A 26,003-nucleotide genomic window follows, 5' to 3' on the forward strand; every position below is an offset into this window, starting at 1 on the left:
GCACGCGCACACGTACACACACACACACACACACACACACACACACACACACACGCACACACCCCAAGCCACATATACACAGTCACAGACAGGCAGGCAGGCGCGTACACACATATACACCCCACAGCCACAGACAGGCAGACGCATGTACGCATGCGCACACGTACACACACACACACACACACACACACACACACGCACACACACACACACGCATACACATACCCCTTTTATAAAAACAAAAGCAGATCACCACAAGAACTGAGAAAGAGGGTTTGCACAATCCAGGTACCCTATTGCAAACAGCAATACTTGTAGAGTCCACTAGGTGGGGCCAGTAACCCAACAGAAAGAGCAGAGAGGCAGCTCGCCCCAGGGAGGCAGGGGTTAGAGCTTGGGGAGGAAGCTGGGGCAGGCAGCATCTTGCAGCTAGAATTGCCTCAGTCATTCCCAACTGGCATCAATAATCCCTCTACCTATCAACGGTGTGAAAATCAGTACTGAGAGCCCTACGTACTTCAGCTGACTGTTTTCTGTGAATATTTAACATTTCAAAATCTTCCATTCAAGTTATTCCCTTCTGACCATCAAGAACAATGGTACAAAGTGAAGCCGCTACCCAAAGCTGAGAACCCCGGGCAGGGATATAGCCCTGCGATACATAGAACACGGGCAGGACTTTTCACCAGGAAATCCAAATATGCATGGATAAGTCCACATGGACTCCTGTAAGGTAGTCATGAGGAAGGAGGGAAAGGGAGACAAGAGGTAGAGACAAAAGAGGAGACTGCATAGACCAGGCCCTGCATGGAAAGTCCACAGGCATCATGCTGCACCTGTTTACAGAGGGGTATAGGCTAAGTCCCTAGGGGATCTGAAGCCCACTGACCTACAACCAGAAGGCAAGGATGGAGAACCAGAGTTCTCTCTTCCTTTTTGCTCCTGGTTGGCCTGAGTCCAGGTCCAGATGCTCCTCCACTGACTCAGACACCCTGCCTCTACATGGCCGAAATGGCCATCTCTAATCCACCACCCCTCCCTAGGGCAGCAGCACCCAAGAATGCTGGCTGTGGGGGAGCCTGAAGCTGGTCAACACCTACATCCATCCCCTCCACTTCCTACCTGCCCCCCACCATCCCTTCTCAAACTTGCACCACCTGGCAGCGCTGAGCTCTGCTTAGGCCTCTGTTGCTATGGTAACAATGTGGCTTCCCCCAAGTGGGATGCTGGTTGCCAAGGCCCTTGTTGCCAAAGGCTATAACAGCCACCCCAGTGTGTGAAGAGGGGGTGAGAGCCTGCACAGGGTGGGAAGGAGCAGGGGTTCTTCCAAATGGTAGAGTCCAGGCAGCCTCCAGGTGTGTGTGTGTGTGGGGGGGGGTATTAGGCCCTAGAGAAGGGAAATGCATTGCATAGCATCTCTGATGCTCCCCCGGGGGCTTCAGAGAGAGGAAAGAGAACCCCATAAAACACACCTAGACAAGCTGGACCAAAAGGACCTGCAGACCTGAGTTCCCTCCACCAACACAAATGGCTATGATTCTTCTCCCCGACTCCAGAAAAGAGCCCCAAGGAATCTCTGCCTGGCTTGCTCATGTATTTCAGATGATTTCAGATGCATACACTCATGAGCTGGGCCCAGCACTGATCCCTGTCACTAGGAACAGCATTGATTATAAGTACGACAATGCTCCACACACTCCTATCTCCCTACCCTATCAAAGCCTAGTTAATATTTCTTACAAAAGGCTTCTGAGAGGACAGCTTCTGCCTCTCCTGGCAGCAGGGAAGTTAGGCACTCAGGCTTATTCCTTTCCTGTGGGACAAAACGGGGCTGGAGGCCCTCATCCTGGGGAACACTACAGAAACATAATGTTTTATCCCACAGGGAGCTTCAGACCAGTACTGGCTTTGTGGGGGCACTTGTTGTCCCACAGGCCAAAGTGTATCCAGCCAGCTACAGATAGAAAAGCCTGGTCCTTCCAGAGGCTCCCCAACCCCCATCCTATTGAGAGACTGAAGTGACTGGAAGGGAGTGAGAGCGTCCAGGAAGCAGAGGAACAAACAGCTGGCAGAGCAGGGAACAGGCGAGGGGCAGCAGAGCGCAGCAGGTAGTGGAAGAGGGGCCAGATGACAGGCGTCAGAAGTCCAGATCCATCCTCCCCCAGCCTCACTGCTGACACTGTCCTAAGCAGACCCTGGCCCACTTCTTGTCCGTGTCATTCTATCTCCCCTCACCAGAAGAGAAAACAGGAGTACCTACCCCAGGTGCCAACCCCTCAGGTGGGGTGGGTGAGATGCTGTCCCCACCACCCTGGCTGCGGGTGCTGAGCTGGGGCGACATGGTGGGCGACTCGTCGATGTATGGCATGGTCTCCGAGCCCTCGGGGGGCCCCTTCTGCTCCTCATGCCCCTCTGCGTCGTAGTCCTCCGCACCGTAGCTGAAGTCTGAGACAAGGAACAAGAAAGGCCACTGAGAGTCTTCCACCAGGGCTGCCAGGGACTGGTAGCGCAGTGGGCGCCGGCGGCGGCCCCCGGCTGCCATGGCCCCTGCTGCACCATGCACCCTGGGCCAGGGCAGGGGCTGTACAGCCAGGCCTGGGGAGGGGGGTGGGAGCTCCAACAGGCACAGGCTCTGCTGAGTCCGTCAGAGGCTGCTGGGAGTCGGGGAGGAGCGGTTCTGCTGTCTCCACCCGCCTAATAGCATGTCAGCTGCGTATGTGGAGCTGTGTTTCCTTTGCCTCCTGCCTAATTCCACGTCTAAAAATTAACAGTGGGAGCGGGAGGCAGGACGATTCCAACTCTTCTCTCTGAGTCACCATTTTGCTTTTTATAGGGAATAAGGAGGTGGGGGCGGGCCAAGCGATGTCACTTCCTCGGTCCCTCCTCCTTGGGTACCATTGTACACTGAGCTCAATCCGTAGGGGGTGAACAGGACAGGTTTGGGGTAGGGAGGGCCCAGAAAGTGGGCCCCAGGAGGCCCTCAGTCCTTTGAATGTGACCCTGCATGCAGGATAGAGTCCAAGGCAGGCAGGCGTGGGAGAGAGGGTTGTGCCCAGGCCTGGCAGGGACTTGGTGAGCAGCAGCCTCCTCAAAAGCCAGCATTTATGTCTATAATTCCAACACAGCTTCCTTCAGAGCAGGCAGGAGGGAAGGTAACAGGAAGTAAAGCTGTATAACCCCTCGGTGTTCCAGCGCCCACACAGACACCCTCCTGGGGGCCACCATGGAACAGGGTGGTACCTCTAGGCTTTGCCAAGAGTTATAGGACAGCCTCACTAAGACCTGGGCATCATTCTTGGCTGACGACTGGCCAGAGAGCCGGCTGTTGCTGTTTCTAACATTTCAGCCCACTATCAGGATGTCTCAGAGTACAGGTTGTGGAAGGTCTCCTCTGTCTTGAACCCTGGTTCAGGGAGGGAGTTATCAGTGAGGAGAGGTCAGGGGTACAGCCTCTGGAAGACTGGAAGGAGCTGATACCACAGACGAATGCCAAGAATGAACCTTGGAACCACGGGTGGTAGTCAGTGTACTATTGGACGCGGGACAGGTTTTGCTGAAAACAAAGGAATTTGTCAGATGGCTCCTGGACCTTGACAGGGGCCTAGTTTTGGGATTGTGGCCAGTATATTAGAGGAGCTTGGCTGAGTCTGTACCATTATCTGCTCAGGCATCACTTCCTCCAGGATGTTCCCTGGGAACCCAGTTTATAGTACCAACAGCACATGGCCTCCTCGACATAGAGCAGGCTCTTGGAAAGCTGGAGTGGCAAACTGAATAAGTGGAGGGATGCACCATCCACCTCAGGCCTGAGGTCTAAGCCAGGCAGGTTCCAGTGAGTCAAGCTCTCTGTGGAGGCCCTGGCTCCTCCTTCGCTGTCACAACACACGGGCCCACAGGCAGCCAGAAGCCTGAGAATGGTGTCACCAGGTCACTGGGGCGCCAGGCCATGGCTACACTCAGTCCAATCTGGCTGTTGGCAGTTGATAGCTTCCCCTGGACTCTACACCTGCTTCTGCTGACTTCCTCTCCCAGGGCTCAACTGAAGCCCAGTAAGCTGTCTGGGGACACAGGCTGTTTTTTTCCTCAGGAAAGGCATATACATGAAGATCCACAGACCTCTTTACTCTTCCAGGGACTCTGGGTCTCCCTGGTCATGCTGAAGCTAAGGGTGTGGAGTAATGAAGTATGGTGGGCCTTGACTTAGCCAACTTCTAGACTGACCTGTATCATGCATTACAGAAATGAATGCATTACTCAAAGGCATGGCTCACAGAAAGACCAAAAGGGAAGATGGCCTGGCTCACTTCTAATGGAATTTCCTTGCATCTCCCACAGGAAAGGAAGGTCCCTGCCAGCCTCCCCCTGGTGTGCACTCCTCCTAAGCACCTCTCCAAGGCGGCTCTCACCGATGAGGTCCCTGAGCCTCGGACATCTGCCTGAGACCATGGGAAGGCTCTAACCTGAGTCTGTCTAAGTCTCTGAGAACTGTCTTGTCCCTTCTGAATCTCACTCCAAAGAAATCCCAGCACTCTGCCTTTGGCCCTCCTCATGGGACATGCTAGCCAATGAGGGGAGCAGAGGATAGACATAAGAGCTGGCATAGCGCCCCCTGCAAGCATTCCTAGGTAGTTCCTTTCTTGTTCCTGCTGGGGGAGTCTGGAACAGTTCTAATGGGAGAAGAGATACAGAAAAAGGAGGAGAAAGCAACCCTCTAGGAAAGGCAGGAAAGGAATTCCTCTAGGCACAGACAGGCTTTGGTCCATGGAGGTCTCAGATGGGAACACTAAGTGGATGTGGCCTGGCCACAATGAAACGAGACAATGAAGTTGCTAACAGCCAGCTCCACTCCCCCCTTGGTAGCAGAAACCCCACTGTATTTGTGGTGGCACTATGCTCGGTGACTACTAAGGAGACTACATTTCTTAGTAGTGTGTGATTAAGTCCTTACTAGTGAGCAGGTGGAATAGCTGGGTATGGTGCCCTGGACCTACAATCCTAGAACATGGGGACCAGGGCAGAAAATCACTGCAAGTTGAAGGCCAGTCTAGACTACATAGACCCTGCCTGTCTCAAGGTGGGAGTGTTAGGTGGACAATACAGAGACTTTGAAGACGGCTGCTAAAAGCACAGTCTTTCCTCCCCAGGTTGCTTTTGGTCATGGAGGTTGGAGGGTGGTTCTGTTGGTAAAAGGCCTGCTATACAAGCATGAAGACACAAGTCCAGATTTCTATCACTCATGTAAAATGCAGGGGACGGTGGCACACATCTGTGACAGGTAGGTAGGAGGTGCGTGGAGACAGGAGGATCCCTGAAGCTCACTGGCCAGTAAATCGAATCAAATTGATGAGTTTCAGATTCAGTGCAATACCCTGTCTTATAATTAAAAGTGAAGCTGGAAAGATGGCTCAGTGGAAAAGAGTATATACTGCTCTTCCAGAGGACCCAAGTTCAGTTCCCAGTCCCCGTGCCAGGGAGCTCGAAACCAGCTCTAGGGGATCCGATGCCCTTTTTCGTCGGCACATACACACACCCAGATTTTAAAAACCGAAAAGTGGAGAGTGACAAACAAAAGCATTTGATCTGGATTTGATCTGGCTGTCACATATGTACACGAATGCACATGCATATGCACACGTGCTCACACATACAAACACACACATACTAACAAGCATACAACACACCACACACATATAATTTAATCATAATAGGTGGCTGGAGAAATGGCTCAGACGTTTACAGTTCTGGGTGCTCTTCCAGAGGTCCTGAGTTTAATTCCAGCAACCACCTGACATGGTGACTCACAACTATCTGTCATGGGATCTGATGCCCTCTTCTGGTGTGTGTGAAGACAGAGCACTCATATACATGAAAATAAATTAATTAATAATTAAAAATTAGCAGCCGGGCAGTGGTGGCACACTGCATTCTTCCTTTCTTTGCCAGTTTGTGTGGTTGGAGATGTGGCAGCCATGCTAAACCATGAGACAACTCTGAAGACAGAAGGGCTGAACAGAATACCAGGAGTCTGAGTCACTGATGGAGGAGTGATAGGATAATGCAGCCTCCTTTTGACCCTGGAATGATCTATACCCAGACTTCTTTTATAAAAGAGGAGCAAGGAGGGGCTGGGGGCAAAGTCATTCGTGCTATCTGCACCACTACCACCCAGACTTTTTTTTTTGTCTCCTTGGTGAAATCTTTTTCAACCATCTCTCAAAAACCGCTGTTTTTAAGACAGACCGCCATCAGGCAACAGTAAGGAACTACACAACTGATTACTGAAGATACTACCCCAAGTGAAAGAAGCAAGATGTGAGAGCACAGCCTGAATGCTTCTGCTCATAGAATGTTCTAGAACAGACAATGCTGAGCCATGTTTGGAAATACTAACCGTCACAACACTGGTGGCCTCTGGGAATGGGGTGTGGACAGGAGGTGATGGCAGTGCGTATAGGGGAACTTCCCTGGCCAATGGGGTCATTCCTTATCTTAGCAGGATCTGAGGTATACAGACACTTTCACCATAATTTACCATCTCTTAGTACAGTTAAGCTTTATGCAGTTCACCAAATACCGAACTCTTGTCAACAATATACCAGCCTGAAGGAGAATCATCTGTAATTCTGAAATAGATAAGATATAAGAGGGGATGGGATAGGGAGATGCATAGATGTGGAAGGGAGCAGCCGTGGGAAAGTGGTAATTACAGACTCTAGCTAACCGTAAGTGGGCTGTTCAGTGTGCGATACTCTCAAATTTTCTCCATGTCTGATATTTCTCATAATAAAATGATGGGGGTGGGGATAGTGGTGTCTGGGCTTTGTGTCCTCTGTTATTTATTTATCTATTTAGGCACTCTGAGGAGAAGTCTGGGCAGCAGATTTGTCTGTGATTATTTCTCAGACACACATCTTTCAGTCCCCATTTTTTACCTATGGTTAGTTCAGATGACAGGAGACTTCCAAGTCTCTCCAGACTCCTCCTTCCCATTCTCAATGAAATCTCCTCAAATCCCCCTCTTGCCAATTTTCTCCCCAGAGCAGCTAAGCTACAACCCAATTTAAGACCCCACACGCAGGTCCCCCACTAACATCAAGTGTACAACCACCCTAAACGTATCAGCTGAAGAATCTCTGTATGGGGTTGTCAGATCATCTCCAGGCTCCTTCAGCTGTCTGAACAGATAGCCAAAGAGTCTAATCCTAAACCCTGGTACCTGTAAATATGACCTATTTGTGAAAAAAAAAAAAAAAAGATACTTGAAGACGCCATCAAGTTGAGGATTTCAAAATAAAATCATCTTGGATGGAAACCCATAGGTGCTGAATCCTCTGAAGTCTTTAGGAACCAGAAGGGAAGATACAGAGAAGGTCCTGTGAGCAGCACTGAGAGAAGCAGCCAAGAATTTGACCCTTGAAGTCTTGACAGAAGCACTTCCCAATAGGCCTGTAATTTCCATAGTGTGTGATAGCTTTCTTTCTGTGGCTTTAAGCCACCAACTTTTGTGATAATGTATATGGCAAGTAAGCCCCACCCCACCCCACTGCATCTGCTGCTCTGGTGCCTAAAACCCTCTCCCCAGCCCTTTGTCCATCAGTGAGACCCTCTTTAGCCCTCAAAGCCAGCTAGCTGTGCCTTCTCCTATGTGTTCCTCACATGATACTCAGATAAAGCACTTCTACAAGCTGGTGAGAAAAGGATAATTATGCTATATTCTAATGAGCAAGGGAAAGAAGAAAACTTAGAATAGAACAGCAAATGTCCAGAGATAAATGTCTTTTTAAAGGTTAACCTCACTACAATCAAAGGAAATGCAAACCACTTTTCCTTTCCCCTTGGTACAATTTTCCTATCAAATTAGCAAGAACATAAAAATAATGGTAGGCTTCTTGTCTAGAGTGCGTGAGGCCCCGAGGGTGAAGGCCAGCACCACAAAATGATAGTATTAATTAATAGAGCCCAAAGCTGTAAAGGAACATTCTCAGAGCTCCTGGAAGGTGTTTTTAACTACCACAACTTTGCTCAGTTTATCTGGTAAAATGGTTCAAGAAATTTTAGTAGTCACCACAGCTTGAACCACGCATAATTCAAAACTGTTGTCCTAAGATAATAATATGCAATTAATTATAAATACTCATGGAAGTATAGTTGCATAAGGCTAGAGAGTTGGCTCGGTGGTTAAGAGTGCTGACTGCTCTTCCAAAGGGCCTGGGTTTGATCCCTGGCCACCACATGCTGACTCACAACCATCCTAGTTCCAGGGATCTGACACCTTCTTGTAGCCTCTGTAGGCACCAGGCATGCACATGGTGCACAGACAAACATGCAGACAAACCATCCATACAAGGCCAAGTGTGGTGGCACATGCCTTTAATCTCCACATTCAGGAGACAGAAGCAGGTGGATTTCTGTGAGTTCCAGGCTAGCCTGGTCTACGTAGTAAGTTCTAGAACAGCCAGAGCAAATAGTGAGAACTTGTCTGAAAAAAACCAAAACAACATAAACAAAGAACCCAAAACCAACCAAAAAACACACTCATAGAGGTAAAATTTAAAAATTGTTTAAAATAGACTTTCAAGGCTATTTATGATTGCAAAAAGTATATTTAAAACAATCTGAATGGTTAAGCATAGGGAACTGGATGAGTACATCATGATATATCTCCAAGACAGACTAATATACAATCACCTAACATTATGTGGGCAACATACGCTATCACATAAGTGAAAGAAGAGATTAGTGACAGCAGCACGGTAGTATGCCTCAAAAAAACCCACAAAGATCTGGACACACACAGAAGCTGGGGAGACTGCACATAACATGACTACAGAGACTGGATGCAATAGCTCACATCTAGAATACTAGCACTTGGAAGGCTGGGGCAAGGAGAATCGTGAGTTCAAGGCCAGCCTGGGCTGCAGAGTAAACCCTGCACCCCACCAACCCACCTACCCACCCTCAAAGAACAAAACAAAAGCAAACTAAAGGAAAAAAATAAAACATTGCTGAGCATTCATAGTTTGGAAACCTGTGATGTCTCTACTCCCGGGCAGCAGCCAATGCTGCTATCTGGTACCATCTCCTCTTCCCTGCTGGTTTTCTATCCAATATCATCTCCTCTTCCCTGCTTGTATCAGTTTGGTTTTATAAGTAGCCGAAACGAGCCTTGTCCTCAGAAACATGCCTACTTCCCTGCCACTCTCGTAAGCAGTGACTGCTAAAGATCATTCTGGCCAGTAAGATTACTTGCCTTGAACTTGGCTGTGATGACAGGAGCTACAGAGGCTATTCTGCAGCTGGGAGGAAAAAGTGAAAAGCAAGCAAAGATAATCTGTGTGAGCCGGGGAGCTTACGGACGGAGCCAAGGAAACCAGTGCACCTCATTTCCTGAGAAGTAGGAAATAAAAGCCCTAGCAGATCAGGTTTCTGCCACGTGTAATGCACACACTTCTAAGCGGTACCCTTACATCCCAGTAAAGACAGTCTGGCATGCGATAAAACTTCCCAGGCACGGTGAAGCAGAGAAGAGGGGTGAAGGACCAGACATTCCTGGGATGGAGAAGACAGACTCCATCCATTGTCTTTTAAGTTTTCCGCCTCTGTGCCTAGCACCAGGTGGCCACTGCTGAGCAGACACTTGGCTGAGTGGATGGTGGACAGGGAGAGCAAGCTCCAGGCCTGCAAGGTCTCAACTGGATGACACATGTGAGGCACTTAGCACATAGTAAGCACCCTATAAATCTTAGCTGCTATTGTTAATATTATTAACTAACTCTTGAACGATGTGTGGGTGCTTGCCAGGTGGGTGGGGGCTGGGAGCAGAGTTCTAGGCAAGGAAGAGGCTTGGCAGTGGCACAAATATGAAACAGCAGGGCCCCTTACGGGTCTATAAATAGCCACCATGGCTGGAACACTGAGTGAGTAAGGAGATGAGGGGAACAGCACGACAGAAGCGGGCACAGACTAGATCCCGAGTCAAGCTGGAGGTTGGTCAGGACTTGGAGCTCTGCTGAGTCAGCCTGCTAGTCCAGAGACCCCAGCCATGGTGTCACAGAACATAGCTACCTCTCAGCAGCTCTTCCTGAAACATGCTCCTGGGTGTCATACACAGGCATAATCCTGTGTCACCCAGAGAAGACATCAACCGTGAATGCGGAGTACCGTACTCCCAGCCTGTGATGAAACCACTAGACTGAGAGCAGCCAGATGACAGGCCCTCGAACACAAATCCAAGCAATGAAGAGAACTGGCCGGCAAGAGGTGGCTCACTAGCCCTCATTCCTACTACTTCAAGTGCCCAAATGGCAGGAGATCAGTGTTTACAATCTTGTCTTGAAGCTGGCCTGAACCAAAAAGACCAACAGGCATGGCTAGACACAATGAGGGCCCAAGTTCCAAGCAGGTGCTGATAAAAGAGATAGATAGGGTCCTCTCTTCCTCTTCTGCAGATTCTAGAAAACCTACAGGTTCTTCATTCCAGGTGTAAAGTAGTCCTGACATCCCAGCCCAGTTAACATCAAGGCTACCTGTAAGTAGGTCATTTTCAGCCTGGGAACCAATGGGGTTGCAGTGGGAGCAGGGAGGAAGCACGGAGGAACGCACAGGCCTAACCATCAATCCGACGGAAGTGACGTCAAGCTTTCAGAGACCTGTCCTACAGGCCCTCGGAGCTTCTGTGACAACACTTACACACTGTGGTTCACAACCGTGTCACATTGGACGTGCTACTTCATTTCATCTGCAAAGGTTCATCTCGCAGGTACTAGGTAGAACAAAAGCAGCCAGATATGAAAGCACACAGCATAGGACTCCGTCACACATAGTTTAAGAACAAGTGAACCCCAGGGATGGAAACAGGCAGTGTGCTGACTGGGACAGGCATGAGGGAACTTTCATGGGTAAAGAGAACACTCCCTACCTTGATCTACTTATATAAAGAGACACGTGGAAATGTTCACTCAGTTGGATACCCAAGAATGGTACACTTTAAAAAGTGGTTTTTGGGCTGAAGAGATGGCTCAGTGGTTAAGAGCACTGACGCCCTTCCAAAGGTCCTGAGTTCAAGTCCCAGCAACCACAGTAATGGGATCCGATGTCTTCTTCTGGTATGTCTGAAGACAGCTACAGTATACTCATATACATAAAATAAATAAATCTTTAAAAAAGAGATTTGGTTTTCTTGTTTGGTTGTGTAGCTGGCTTGGTTTTTATTTATTTTGTTTGTTTGTTTGTTTGTTTAAGACAAGGTCTTGCTATGGGTTTCAGATTAAATTTAACTCATTCTGTAGCTCAGGGTGGCCCTGAACTCATAGTGATCCTCCTGCCTCATACTCCTGAGTGCTAGGATTATAGATGTACACTACCACACCTGACACATAAAAGGTTTTAAGAAGAGCTGGGCAATGTGACATGCAATCTATAATGTCAGCATGCAGGAGACAGGGCATTTTTGAGAGTTCAAGGCTTGGGTCATACAAGACCTATCTCAAAAAAGGGGAAAACTTATGGCTGGGTTGTGGTGGCAGCCCTGGGAGGCAAATGCAGGAAGATCTCTTTAAATTCAAGGCCAGCCTGGTCTACAGAGTGAGCTCCAGGACAGCTAGTGCTATACAGAGAAACCCTGTCTCGAAAAACCAAAACCAAAATAATGATAACAGTAATAATAAGAAGTTATATATTAATTACATGTAATTATATATAGTATATAACATATATAAATATATAACTGTATGTAATATATAAAATATTATATATGAGTCAAGCAGTGGTGGTGCACACCTTTAATCCCAGCGTTTAGAAGGCAGAGAAAGGCAGGCAGATTTCTGAGTTTGAGGCCAGCCTGGTCTATAGAGTGAGTTCCAGGGGGAGCCAAGGCTACATAGAGAAACCCTGTCTCAGGCTGGTGAGACTGCTCTTCCAAAGGTCCTGAGTTCAAATCCCAGCAACCACATGGCAGCTTACAACCATCTGTAATGAGATCTGACGCTTTCTTCTGGTGTGTCTGAAGATAGCTACAGTGTACTTATTTATAATAAAAAATAAATCTTAAAAAAAAAGAGAAAAGAGAAACCCTGTCTCGAAAAACCAAAAAAAATGTATAATATATGATTTCATGTAAATAATTAAATTATATGATATATAAATTTATAATATATTATATAATATAGTAATAATAATTATTAGTATTAAGGAAAAAAGTTTTAGGAACTTAAAAATTACATAAATTATACTGTTTGCATTTACAATCGAGGTAATGACATAGAAAATTTAAGGTTGTCCAAGGTTGAAGTTCTAGGTAGAAAGCTAGATTGAACATGGTAATTTATTGCCAGGACCAATGCTGTTCCACCATGTGATTTGGACATACAATGACACAAAAAATTGTGCAGGGAACTGCTGGAGGACGCGTAAGCACAAAAGAAACAACCTGTGTTGAGAAGGAACGGCGGAAGACAAGGCCCCCCCATGCTGACAGGTGATCAGGGCAGAAGGACAGCACTGGTAAGTGGACTGACCTGAAGCTATGGTTCATGGGAGCATTGTACTCTACCATCAATTCCAGTCAGTACCAGGGAACCACTGAAGCCAAAAGAGCAACGTGGCTTCAGGAATAATAAGCCAGTCACGTTAGAGGGGCGGATCTGCCGTGGAGCTCAGTCCTCCTGTGGATGCCAAGGGTGGTGCCAGTTAATAAGGGAACAACAGACTGGATGTGGAAGGCATTATACAAAGTGCAGCCAGGAAGGGGATCCTCGGCTTGGATGACTGAAGGCATCATAAACAGAAGTGGGGACATGTTTCTGGGGACAGGCCCTGGGTTCAGGTATAGTAGATGTGGACAGAGAACAAGCAAGGTCCTACCCATAGAGCCAGACCCTGGATCACAGAACCAATGAGAAGATGCTCAGCTGCTGTGCCATGAATACCACGAGAGGCAGATCATATGCTTTGGGATGACGGTAGCAGGATGGTACATCACACACGGACCTGACATAAGACAGAATCCTAGTCTGCTGCTGCATTACATAGAACAGCTATAACAGCTAGGCTGTGTGTCAGAGACTGAGACGGAAACTAGGCTGAAACCACAATGTTCCATGGCCCAGGGTCGGTCCTCACCTCTGGCCCATGCTCTGGGGAGGAACAAAGTTAGAACCCAAGAAGAAACAGGCACTAACTCTCACCTACCATCCTGAGGAAAGGTACTTGGATCAAAGCACCGTCGAAGCTCACCCGTAACTCGTGGTAGCATTCAGAGTGGTGAACACTGCTCCTTCCACTTGGCTTCCAGGAACTGTTCTATGGGTGGTTCCTTCTTACCCAGTACTACCTCTGCACAGGGCACAATGCTCCTGCCTCCTCAGCCCAGGACTTGGAACTCAGACTTCTCCCAACTTGTCTCCTCCTCATCCTGTCTCCCCTGAAATATCTTCTCCATACTGATGACTCTCAACCCACGTCTCCCTCCTTTACACAGACGGTGCCTGTCTGCTCAAGTTCAATGTCTAAGAAGCATCCCAATGTAAAAATGTCTAACCAAAGTGCCACACGCCTGATGTAGCACAGCGGTATCACAGAGGTATCACCCTCCTGTCAATCATCCTGGCTCTCTTACACCCACACCCACTCCAGAAATTCCTGTTGGTTCTACCTGTGGAATAGTCACTTCTCAGCATTACTACCTAGTCTGGGTGACACATATTATCAGAAAAACACCCCTTAGCCCCCTGGCCGGGTCTCCCTGCTCCTGCCCTTCCCCCTACAGAGTATCCCACCCTTTTCTTTTTAATTCAGTGCCCATGGCCTAATGCATGCTGGTTATCTGTTTATCCTAGAGCTACATAGACAGACTAGCCCCACCTGCAATTCATGCTTGTTCTGTTTTTTGTTTTGTTTTGTGACAGGGTCTCACACTACATCTCAGGCTGGCCTAGAATCTCAGCAAGCCACCATCTCAGCCTCCTGAGTGCTAGAATTACCGGTGTGAGTCACCACACCCTGTATGTCACCAATTTTCCAAAGTGAACTCCTGGTGACATCTAAGACCTCTCATTTGCTTCATGGCCAACTCCCCTCCTCTTCAAATCTTTGCGGGGTAGCTCCATCAGGTATGCAGTTTAAAATCACAAGCATGTGGCCGATGCCTCTTACTCCAGCTTCTAACGTATTAGATCATTTACTCTGAGGTTCTTACTATTCCTTGTCTCCTCTTGATGAGGAGAAAGACATGCATTCTCATACATTTTATTGCCTGTCACATCCCCAGTGTTTCTAATACTATCACAACACATGCTGAATCCATGAATGAATGAATGAATGAATGAATGTCAAAAAAAAAAAAGAGGGTGAGAATCCTCATATGATCCCAGGGTGGTGAAAGAACTGACCTTCTTGACATTTCTAGTCTACTCAGATGTGGGAGACAAGGTCAGTTCCCAGGATGTGTTGAGAACAGGTGCCAGCAGCCTACAGGTTAGAGAAAGAGGGTAGAAAGGAGGCGGTGAGGCTGGACTTTACACATCACTCTAGATGAAGAAGGAGGGCATGAGCAGAGAAAAAGAAGGCACCCAAGTCCAAGAAGGGGCGGCTGAGGACTAAAAAGAATGGTGAGTGGATGTCACGGAAGCCACATGAAGTTGAAATCTAGACAGTAAGAGCTGTATAGATACAGAAGAGAATCAAGATGGAGCTGTGCCCTGGTTTGGGAACAGGGGGTGGGGGGCGGGACACCAGGGATTCTGGAACAGGACATTTGGAGGGGGAAGCAAAGGCCAAATTCATCAGCAAGGAGGAGGAGGAGACAGTGAAGGAGTGTGACTCTTTCACAAACAGGCCAGGAAGAATTCTGCACTTGGGACTGGTGAACTAAAGCAGAGCCAAAGGCTTACACGGCTGCCCACAGCAAGGGAGCAGGGCACAGAGAACAGACTTGTTGAGGCAGGGGCTGCCAGAGGTGCTAGACCACTCCTCCTTCTGAGTGAGGCAGCCATAACTAGACAGCACCACAGAGGTCTAGGATATCAGAACCAGAGGTTACAACTGGGCTGGTCACCATTCTGAGACCAGGATGCCTCGAGGTGGCACGGGTAAAAAGGACTGTCGGGAAAGCATTACTCAGCAGCCCACAAGCCCCTGCACTGCCTTGCTCCAGGTAGACAGTGTCATTTGGATGTCTGCACTGTCCTCCCAACACAGGGCTTGCTTCTGAGTCCCAGTGGGGAGTGGCCTTCTGTCCATAGCCTCCTGGGGACAAGCACAGCCCGCCGTGGGTGCCCAGAGCTCATTCCTACCGTCTGCTCTGACACTGACAGTCTTTATAGGACAACTCAAGTCACAAGCGAGCATCAGTCTCATAGTCTCCTGTTCCGCTCTGCTATTGGCTTGTCCTTGGCTCCCTCCACCCTTATGGAAAGCCAGTTCCCATGGCACACAAATAATCCAGTGTTTTCTTGCCCATGTCAAAGCTGAGCTGCCGCAAAGCTGGGAGCCTGGCTTTAAAAATCAGATGCAGATCACCAGCTGGTTGGCTTTTGGTTTCTTTGAGTCACAGCCTCTCTCAGTTTTGAGTTTTTCTCTGTAAGATAAGGACAGTGCCCACACAACAGTGTCTGTCAGAACGGCATTAAAGAACCTGGCATGGTAAACAGGCAGAGTAGAGGCAGAGGTGGCACCCAGGGAGCACAGAAGAATAGAGGGCAGACATTTTCAGAGCCTGGAAGATCTACACTGATTGATGTGATACCACCTGGAGCCCTTGGTCATAGCCTAACATCAAGATGAAGGGTCATTCCTCTCAGCACCTTCTACCCAGAAACAAGCAGCGAGAGGACTGGCTGCGACAACATGGTGGTCAAAGACATGGGCTATGGATCAGTTATATCAGATACCAGTTCTATCCTCAATACCTACTTACCAGCCACGAGGCCTTAGACAAGCTACTTAACCATGCAGATCCTCAGTTTCCCCATCTGTAAAATAGGTTAACAATATCTGTACTTCATGAGCTTCAGTTTTCTCTTCCTTCTACTCTCAAGACAGGATTTTGTGTAATCTCTTTCTATGTAGCTGAGAACAACTTTAAGCCCCTTTGATCCTCCTGTCTTCATTTTCTAAGTTCTGGAATTATAGGTACGCACACCTCAATCTGCTTAACGAGGTGGTGGGGGCTGAGTCTAGGGGATGCACTCTGTCAACTGAGGATTTATTTTATACATATGTGTATTTTGCCTACACGAATGCATGTGCACCTCGGATATGCCTGGCACCCGTGGAAGTCAGGAGAGGTTGTCAGATCACCCTAAAACTGGAGTTACAGAAGTCTGTGAGCCACCATGTGGGTGCTAGGAATTGAATCCAGGTCCTCTGTAAGAGCAACAGTGCTCTTAACCACTGAGCCATCTCTCCACAACCCCTAAGTTTTTTTAAAGGGCACTTTCACCGATCTGTGATTTTTTTTTTTTATATACATACCCAGCTCCTTTTTCTTTTGAGAAAGAGTCTCATGTAACTCAGGCTGGCCTCAAACAGCTATATAGCCAAGACTGGCTTTGAACTCCTGATCCTTCTGCCTCCATGATCACACGTGGTAGGCTTCTAGGTGTACACCACTAGACCCAGTGCCCATCAAGTTTTCATGGACTTGTTATGGGGAAAATATATGCAATGCCAAGCACTAAATAAACAATAGAGCTATTATCAGTGCAACCCTGACTGTATCCCTGGCGCCCAATGCCCTCAAGCACCTCCTGGGTCTTAAACTACAAAAACGGGTGAGAAAGGCTAGGCTGACGCCATGACAGGCTTCACACTGGAGCTTAAGGAGACTAGGCCTAAATCTCGGTTTCCAAGAACTGGGCAATTCCAGGCAAGTCCAGGCCTCAGAAGCTGCCCTGCCACCTGGCCTGAGGCAAGGACAATGGGTGGGCAGCAGTTTCCAGACTTCCTCAGCGACTTCTTCAGTGACAGTCTCCAGACTCTCCAGCGAGTTTCCAGCCCCCACATCCCAGTAATGAAATGTCCTTAGAGATGGACCCAACAGATTCACATACAGGTCACCCACCCCAGAATTCCCTAATGTGCTTTACTCAGGCCTGCCTCTCACTTGGGTGTCTCTCTCTTCTGCTAATGGGAGACCCCAGTGTGCTGGGCTTCTGCAGAATAAAACACTCTTTGTGTTTACATACTATTTGAGTCCGGGGTGCCATTCTTCTGTGAATCATGGACCCTTACACAGAGTTTTGGTGGAACTGACAAGCAGCTAATCAGCTGCCAGGGCACCTTCTGTCAGCTGCAATAATCACCCTCCGTCAGGTAGCCTCAGCATGGAGGAAGGCATCCAGGACCTCTGGGTTCACAGGCTGAGTTTTTTAGACGTAAGTTCTCGACTTCACACATGATGGAAGTTCCTGGTGACTAGCTCCCACCCCGGAGATTTGAACTGAGTCCATGTAGGTCGCATCGGGGCTATTAATACTACCCCAACCCTGCAAATGCTACCTCTGAAAAATGCAGACATCTACCAGTTAGATAAGAACTCAGCTGAAAGCTAAACGGAGCTCAGACTCTGAAGCAGCTCTACAATGCGGCCGTCAGCAGCAAGCCATCAACTCCCTCAGCCCTGGGAAGGCTGCTGGTAAGAAGCAGCGCTAGCAGGAAGTCTTAAGGGATCCAGAGTTTGCCTGGGGATAGAAAAGGAGGCAGTGTACAGAAAGAGCTTTGCTTTCTTCTGATCTGATTGTATACAGTGAACAGGCATGGAGCGTAGCCCATGGCTCCTTCACCCAGGTCCCTTGAGTCAGCCTACAGCAATTATTTGGAGCACAGAATGGTTCCTACCTTCATCCAATCACTAAATTAGCACTGGGACAGCTGGTCACCTGGACAATGACACGTGGCAGCAAGATGCTTGGTGTGTGGCTAATGTCACCAGGAGTTCTCCATTCTGGCTCCACCCCCACGGCTGGGAACAGACTCCAGGCCCTCTGTGGGAGTGCAGCAGGACCTCTTTGGTTGCCATGGAGACAGTGATCTGATCATCCACCTCCAGGATTCCTCTGGGAAGGGAGGCAGAGACCATGGCCGACTGGAGAAGGCCTGGGCTCCCAAGACGGAGACAAAAGAAATCGCATTTCTTGATATAAGGAAGGAAGTGTGACAACTGGCTCAGGATAGAAAAGGGAATATCTTCACCAGTTTGCAGGCTCTGAGGATGGACAGAAATACGGACTGGAATCTGCATCATTTCCAGTGTACACAGCAACCCTACAGCCAGGAGCTCATTACATTCTTGAAAGTTAGGCAGGCTGTCAAGGGTACTTCTCCCTGCATTATCTACCCCTTTGTACATAGATAGGGCATAAACCGAGGCTCAAAGAAATTCTACCTGTCAACCACGGCCATCAGGTAATAAAACAACTGAGCCCAACTTAAAGCCTGCTCTTTGAACCAACACTGATTTCTTTTTATGCTCTGATATAATTTCCTCCTTAGGCAAACTAAAAGTCCTAAATTCTCTGAAATATACCTGTGTCTCTGTGTATGCACACATAGGCAGGTACCCAAGCATGCGTACCTCTGTCCTTCTCCACTGAACTTGGAGTTAACCATTTTTCTGCTAGACTGTCCACCAAGCCCTTGAGATTCTCAGGTCTCTAATCCCCACCCCCACTGCTGCCAGGCTGGGGTTACAGGGGTGTGCAATGACTCCTGGCTTTTCACAGGGGTGGAGGGATCAAACTCAGGTCCTCAGGCTTATACAGCAAGTGCTCTTACCCCACTGAGCCATCTCAGTTCCTATATCCCTTTTTAGAGGCAGAGTCTCATTCTTTAGCCCCAACTGGGCTTAATTTTAAGATCATCCTAAAATCATCCCGCTTCTGCCTGCTGAGTACTGGGATTATAGGCATGCAACATCACAACTGACCAAGACATAAGAAAACAACCGCCCCACTTACTCTGTAGGAAAGGCAGTTACATGTGCACTGAACATGTAAGATAGGCACTACCAAACCGACATAGGTCCTTCCACCCATAATGAAGGGGAAACTTACTGTATGTGTGAATAATACGGCCAGTCAACAAACACCTTCTAAGATAGCACATGCCAGATGTAGGGGGCAGCTGACCCCCAACTTCATTATTGGAGCCTATCTCTTGGTTAATGAGACTGAGGCCATGCCAGAGTTTTGGAAGGCCAGGTTCTAGCTCTTTATGTTTTCTGCAAGTTATTCATTTTCTTGGCACCTCCACTTCTTCATCTGTAACTGGGGTGTTTATTATATCCTGCAGAGTGATGAGAGACACTCGATCAGGAGGACACTTCACAGACAATAAATCATTTGGTCAACAAGACCAAAGTAACAACAATACATGGTCTGTCTGCACAGTGTTGTTTGTCTGCTTCCACTGGCATGTTCTGATTGGCATGTTCTGGCTTGTCCACTAGGTGGCAGGAGACTAGAGGGCAAAGACGGCTTTGGTCTGTAAGCTGGTACTGAGGACAGGATCCACCCAACACCTGTACAGGAAAGCTGCTGGCTGGCTGATACCGGTTCCTAAAAAGCTTTCTAAGCTCTCCTCAGAACAACCAATTTGATTATTTAAGGTGTAGGGGCCAGGAGGTTTCGCTGACCAATCTTCAGGAATTCTAACCCTTGTCAGAGCATCCCTCTGGACCATCCCGGGGTTGATAACAACTAAGGAACCTGGACTGGTTTCATTTAAGGAAGGCCCTTTTCTGTTTTTTCTTATCCCCAGGAGGAGGTGTTCGGCCCCAAAGCCACAAAATGGGGAGCAGCCAGGAGGCCTGACAGGGATGACCACTGTGATAATGATCTTCAAATCCAAAGGCTCTTGTCACCTACCTGCAATGGCCTCCTCAGAGCCCTCTCCCACAAATGCCTTTATAAGTCCTTAGGGTATTCATAAAAAATTAAATGATTCTCAGTCCAGAGATGAGAAGCCATAAGGGGCAAGCAGCTCAGAGAAAAGTAATGTGAGGCTTCGCGAAGTCGGTGAGAGATCAAGAGCAATGCTGTGGGTTGGCGGCCACCAGGATCAGAATCCCCGAGGGCATATGGTTCCCTGCGTCCGTACTTCCCTACAGAAGTGGACAAAGGCACTCCCAACTTGTACACGCTTTATACAACCCAGGCACTTCTACTCAATGACGCTGGGAGACCTTACTCTATCTGTGGCATTCTGTTCCAGCTGCTGGCTCTCCACCCAGAGCCCCCCAGACCTTAAAAGAACTCCACCGTTGAAGCTGAGGATGTGGTTCACTGGCAGAACATATGCCTAGCATACATGAACACCTGGATTCAGTTACCAGCACTTCAGAAAGCTTTTCTCTACTGAGTAGAACTAAAAGAGGTCCATTGAATTCCACCCCGTGCCCTCCCTCGGCCCCAGAACGGCTGTGATTTTACTGCTTCAAAGAGACAAGACGACTCATTCAAATGTACAGCAGCATTGCTTTCTAGGGCCGTAGAGGCAAAGCCAGGTGAGGTCTGAGCCCAGGTACAGACAAGCCCATCTCCTATGCACAGGTGGACACACATGGGTTCCCCACCCCCTTCCTGTGGTCCCGCCCACCTCTAACATCCACTACTCTGGTCAGCTCCAGCACAGGTGAGCAATTACCAGCAAGCATAGCCATCACCTTGAGGCAGGTGGCCTTGGTTGAGGCTGTGGCCTGGAGCTGTGGCTTCCTCAACAGTGTAATGGAATGATAATTTCAATGTGAGTATTCTATGAGACAATGACAATAAAAAGAAGTTCATCCCAGAGATACGCACTCACATGCCAGGACCACCCTGGCCACAAAAGCAAGCTTGAGGGCCTTCTGACCAGCACTCAATATCCTGTTCTCTTCTCCTTCTGGATCTACCAAGACCACCCTATCCAGCTGTTCCGTAGTTGGACAAGGCCTCATGAACAATTCTGACCACCAAAGGTTAAGTGGACATTAGACAGAGGCAGAGAGAATCCACGTACAATTGCTCTTCCTCATCCACTGAGGCCGTAGGCCTTGGAGGCCATGGCTCCAGTCAGCAAAGAATCCATCCAGCAAGGTCCCCAACTAACTAGACGGTACAGAGGACGCTGCTTACCTGCAATGGATCTGTAAGCAAGAGGCAGCCTTGCCTGGGTGAAGTCAGGGCTTTGAGGGTTAGCTGGGTCCTACAACATAACCAAAGACACTAACAGAGGAATCCAGCTCTTTTATGTGATCATCTGGCCAATCCCAGGCTCACAGATGCCACACCCACATATCCCTTTTTCCTATGCCAGCTCATGGTAGACTGCAGACACCCTCTTGCTGAGAAAAGGAGGAACTTAACACTTTGTTCTGGGAATCTGGAATGTCCTTCAGAAAGCGCTGGTTCTAGGAGCCCTCAAATCTTGAGTTTGCTTTGTTTGTTTTGTTGCGATGGAATTTATATAGATCAGGCTATCCAGAAGCTATGTAGCCCTGGCTGGCCTTGAACTCTCTGATCCTCGTGCCTCAGCCTGCCTGGGATGGGATTTAAGCATGTACTACCACACTAGGCTTATGATAGCTTAGTAGAAGCTAATGCCACAGACCCAGGCTCTCCACATGACTATGGCACTCCTGCTCTCTACCATTACCCCCAAGGCCAGGTCCACAGACTCAGCCCAGATTTAAGATCCAAGGATAGCCCACATGAAGGGAGCCCAAAAGTAGGTTTGCAAGAACATTACTCACAACACCCAAAAGGTGGGAGCAACACAAGGCCCTGGGGAAGGGAAAGAATAAAAAAACCTATAAGCAACAGAGTATCTTCCACCTCAAGATGCAAAGAAATTCAGGCTCAAGGTATAGTCCTAGTGAACCCTGGGGATATTATGCTATATGAAATAAGCTGGTCACAGAAATAAAAAAATAATAAAAAAAAAATAAGTATGGCACCCCATTGTGGAAAGAAAGGCAAAGTAAAAACAGGAGTTGCTGGTGCTGGGAGAAAGGAGTGGGATGTTGCTGATTAATGGGGCAATTTCACTCTGCAGAATGAGAAGAGCCTGGGATGCTCATCATGCTGGTCATACAAGCATGTGAATGCATGTGAGCCCACTGAACTGTGCTCATACATGCTGGTCATACAATCGTGTGAATGCATGTGAGCCCACTGAACTGTGCTCATACATGCTGGTCATACAAACGTGTGAATGCATGAGAGCCCACTGAACTGTGCTCATACATGCTGGTCATACAATCATGTGAATGCATGTGAGCCCACTGAACTATGCTCATACATGCTGGTCATACAAACGTGTGAATGCATGAGAGCCCACTGAACTGTGCTCATACATGCTGGTCATACAAGCATGTAAATGCATGTGAGCCCACTGAACTGAGCTCATACATGCTGGTCATACAAGCATGTAAATGCATGTGAGCCCACTGAACTGTGCTCATACATGCTGGTCATACAAGCGTGTGAATGCATGAGAGCCCACTGAACTGAGCTCATACATGCTGGTCATACAAGCATGTGAATGCATGAGAGCCCACTGAATTGTGCACTTAAAATGACGGCTATTTTAAAGGCATATACATGTATATTATATATACTACTCAAAAAGTAAAACGCTTTTTTTATTTCAAAGACATGGTCTCACTCTATAACTCTGGCTGGCTTGGAACTTACAGAGTTTCTCTTGCCTCTCAAATGATGAGATTAGAGGTGTGTACTACCATGCCTGAACAAAATATATTTATTTTACAAATGAAGACAGAGAGGGATCAATACCAGGGATAAGAACCCTTGCAAGGGAATAGAGTTGGCTTAGTGGATAAGAACGCTTGCTGCTCTTGCAAAGGACCCAAGTTTGATTCCAGTACCCACATCAGGGCTCATAACCATCTATAACCCCATCTATAAGTCTGGTTCCAGCTATGCGATGCCCTCAATTGGCTTTTACAGGCATTGCATACACACGTTGCACTTAACATACAGACAAAATAGCGTAAGCTAAAAATAAAAAATAAATCTTAAAGAAAAAAAAAAAAGAAAAAAAAAAGGCACCAGGGTAAGGTGGCTGACACAGACTCTGGTGTCCCTCTGCAGTTGCAAAGGCAGGTTTCATTAGCCGAGTGCATCCTGCTTTGTGATCAACATCCTGGCACAAGACATCTTGGCTCAGCTCTAAGCAGGGCTGCCAGGCATTTGTGAGCTCTGATTCCAGTGTAACCTCTCCCAGCAGGCAACACCTAAGCTCCCACTCCAGAGCCCTATCCATCTCCATGTCAGGTTGATGACAGTGGGCAGCGTCTCTGGGAGGACGCTGAACGGTCCAGAGGTCATGGCAAGGAAGAGGAATGGCGATGAGCCTCACACCCCCCACCCCTTTTATTTATACGAGTATACTGTAGCTGTCTTCAGACACACACCAGAAGAGTGCATTGGGCCCCATTACAGATGGTTGTGAGCCACCACGTGGTTGCTGGGAATTGAACTCAGGACCTCTGGAAGAGCAGTCAGTGCTCTTAACCACTGAGCCATCTCTCCAGCCCCAAGCCTCACCTCTCTTATAACCACCTAGGTCCTCACTCAGTCTGGAGAGCCTTATCCTTCTACCTGGCAGTAAGATATCCCAGACTCATCGCCAGAGAACCAACCACAAGGCCAGACATGATGAGGAGTCAGATGTCTCTGCTTGGCTGTAATAGCAAGGTTAGCTGCAGAGAACAGGGCCAGATACAAGAGACCAAGAGACAAAGGACACCTGGCCTCCAGGCTAATGGGCCTGCCTTGCTCTAGGTAGATCAGCTGGGTTATAGGTCAGGCAGCTCTGTCCCTTCTGTGCCTGGATGTGAAGACAATGGCAGACACTATTTGCACAAAAACTTCAGCCTGGCTAATAATGAAAATCGCACTTCACACATGGGGCAGATGGGCAGGTAAATGACACATCCCAGCCTCTCAGGAAAAAAATGAAGGTGGGATTCTGAACGGAAGGCCAGAGGAGGCCTACGATGCCCAGGTGTTTCTTCAGGAGCTGTAAGAGGACATGGTAGCATACAGACTTCCAGGCTACCTGAATCCATCAATAACTGTGTGATTTGGGCAAACTGCTTAACCTCTGTGTTTATAAAATGAGCTAAGAGCAGCACTCGGACTCTCACAGAGTTTTTTGTGGCCGCTGAATGAGTTAGTTTAGGTAAAGCCTGGCATGTAAGCAAGTGATGGTGCTGTCTGTTATTACCATCACTGAAGTTATTCTTGTTGTTCTTATTTCTTACTGTCTTGGCCTTGGGAAAGAGCCCAAGAAGACCAGCTGCATGCTGTGTGGGTAGCACACACACTGCCAAGTATAACAGAGGCACAACAGGACAGACCTCACACATGCTAGCTGTGCTCCCCAATCTGACAGCCTGCTCCCTCTGTGGCTGCCACTCATCCTCAGTCCCAGATCTGGACTCCTTCCTGAGAGACCAGGGCCCTTCCACAGAGTTGGGCAAGCTGTCTAGGCATGTGCTCCATGCAAGCCCACCCCCACCTGGAAACAACCACTCAAGGAGGGAAGTAGGGAGGGGCGGGTAGTGCAGACAGTGGCTTCCCTAACCCCACACTCCTGCAAAAGCACAAAGCACAGCCACCAACACGCACAGCTCGCAGCACGGTCCCCAGCTGTCCCTCCAGCACTGGTAAAGTTCATGCGCACTTGTGTGCCCGCTCCTTCCTCTGCCTCTCCTGGGTTTGAGGGGAGGGGGGCTCACATGAGCCGACTCACAATCATCCTTCTGGAAGGTAAGAGTCAGCGGAACATTTGGTAAGAAGTCAAGCTCTGGAATCAGACTGCCTGGCTTGAATCCCAGCCTCCACCTCCTATCAGCTGTGTGACCTTGGCAAGTCACCATAACCTCTCGGAGCCTCTATTTTGCCTTCAAAATGGGATAATAATAGCAGCCAAATGCAAAGGGTTTTGGTGAGGAGGGATGAGTCAGTGCATTCTGAGTGAATTTCAGCTGTGACTGAAAGCTCTGTTTGGCAGACCCGATTTCTGAGCTTTCAACAGGCCCAGGCCCTTCAGATCCAGACATCTTATTCACCCTTAATCACTTCTGCAAAGGGACCCGAGGGCCTGCGAATATCCCAAGCAAATGTTTTGTAACGTTCCACCCTGACAGGGTCTCCTCTGCCTCCAGGATGCACCATGGCAGGCCACAACATTGTCACTCCTGTCTAGAGATCACACCGGCCGCAGTGTGTCACACCCCACGCAGACTTGGGGATCTTTCCTGGAGAGACACTGCTCAGGCTCCCTACTTAAGGACAAGTATGTTTCTTCCCCGGACGTCTTAAGGGTTTGTGACTTGGAGAGGTCCCTGGAATCCAGAAAGGCACAAGACAGAGAAGCAGAGTTGTGAGGTAGCCCTGTGAGCACGGTGTTAAGCTCTACGCTCTTTGGCTGCTGTACTATGTAGGGGTAGCATTTCCTTACCAGAGCAGAGCATAGGCTATGTCAGAAAACTGAGGCGGCTCTACCAGGATGCTGACACCTGACAGGTGCTCAGTGTGTTAGAACAGAATTCTGTCTCCTTTCCCACTGATAACGAAGATGAGAGACAGATCTGACTGCTTGCCCAAGTCTGTTACACTCAGCCAGATGATGTATTCTGTTAGGGGGAGGGAGGGGAAACCTGCACAAGGCAGCCCAAGCAGGTTTATATCTCAGATTTGGAGCTCTGGGAGATACACCCTGATCTTTCTCTGTCTCCAAATTCTAGCTCACGTAGTCAAATTCCAGTCTTACCCCAAAAGGAGGAGTCATGGAGGGGCCACTGTGTCCTTTGTTAAACACACTTGATGCCTACCATCCTTTGGCCCAGTCCCATCCTGCCTGTTGAAGCAGATGACACCTCTACGGAGTGGTGGGAATGTAGGCCCACCAGAACTGGGTGCCTGCCATACTGCAACACCACACAGTGAGGAAAAACACACCCTCCACTACCTCATCCTTCCCTCTGGTTTGAAGCC

The 26,003-nt window shown here is 48.4% G+C and overlaps 1 protein-coding gene across 3 annotated transcripts in view; it reads right to left on the reverse strand.

Moving 5' to 3' along the window:
- The window catches only part of Abr (ABR activator of RhoGEF and GTPase), a 203,665-nt gene that overhangs the window by 91,557 nt on the left and 86,105 nt on the right, over nucleotides 1-26,003 (reverse strand). For all 3 annotated transcript variants that reach the window (XM_031354143.1, XM_031354146.1, XM_031354144.1), the window contains exon 2: nucleotides 2,261-2,445. In XM_031354143.1, coding sequence (XP_031210003.1) covers nucleotides 2,261-2,445 — 185 coding nt within the window. The remainder of the gene's footprint in view (nucleotides 1-2,260; nucleotides 2,446-26,003) is intronic.

The sequence above is a fragment of the Mastomys coucha genome, unplaced genomic scaffold, assembly GCF_008632895.1.
Source record: "Mastomys coucha isolate ucsf_1 unplaced genomic scaffold, UCSF_Mcou_1 pScaffold5, whole genome shotgun sequence".
Taxonomy (NCBI): domain Eukaryota; kingdom Metazoa; phylum Chordata; class Mammalia; order Rodentia; family Muridae; genus Mastomys; species Mastomys coucha.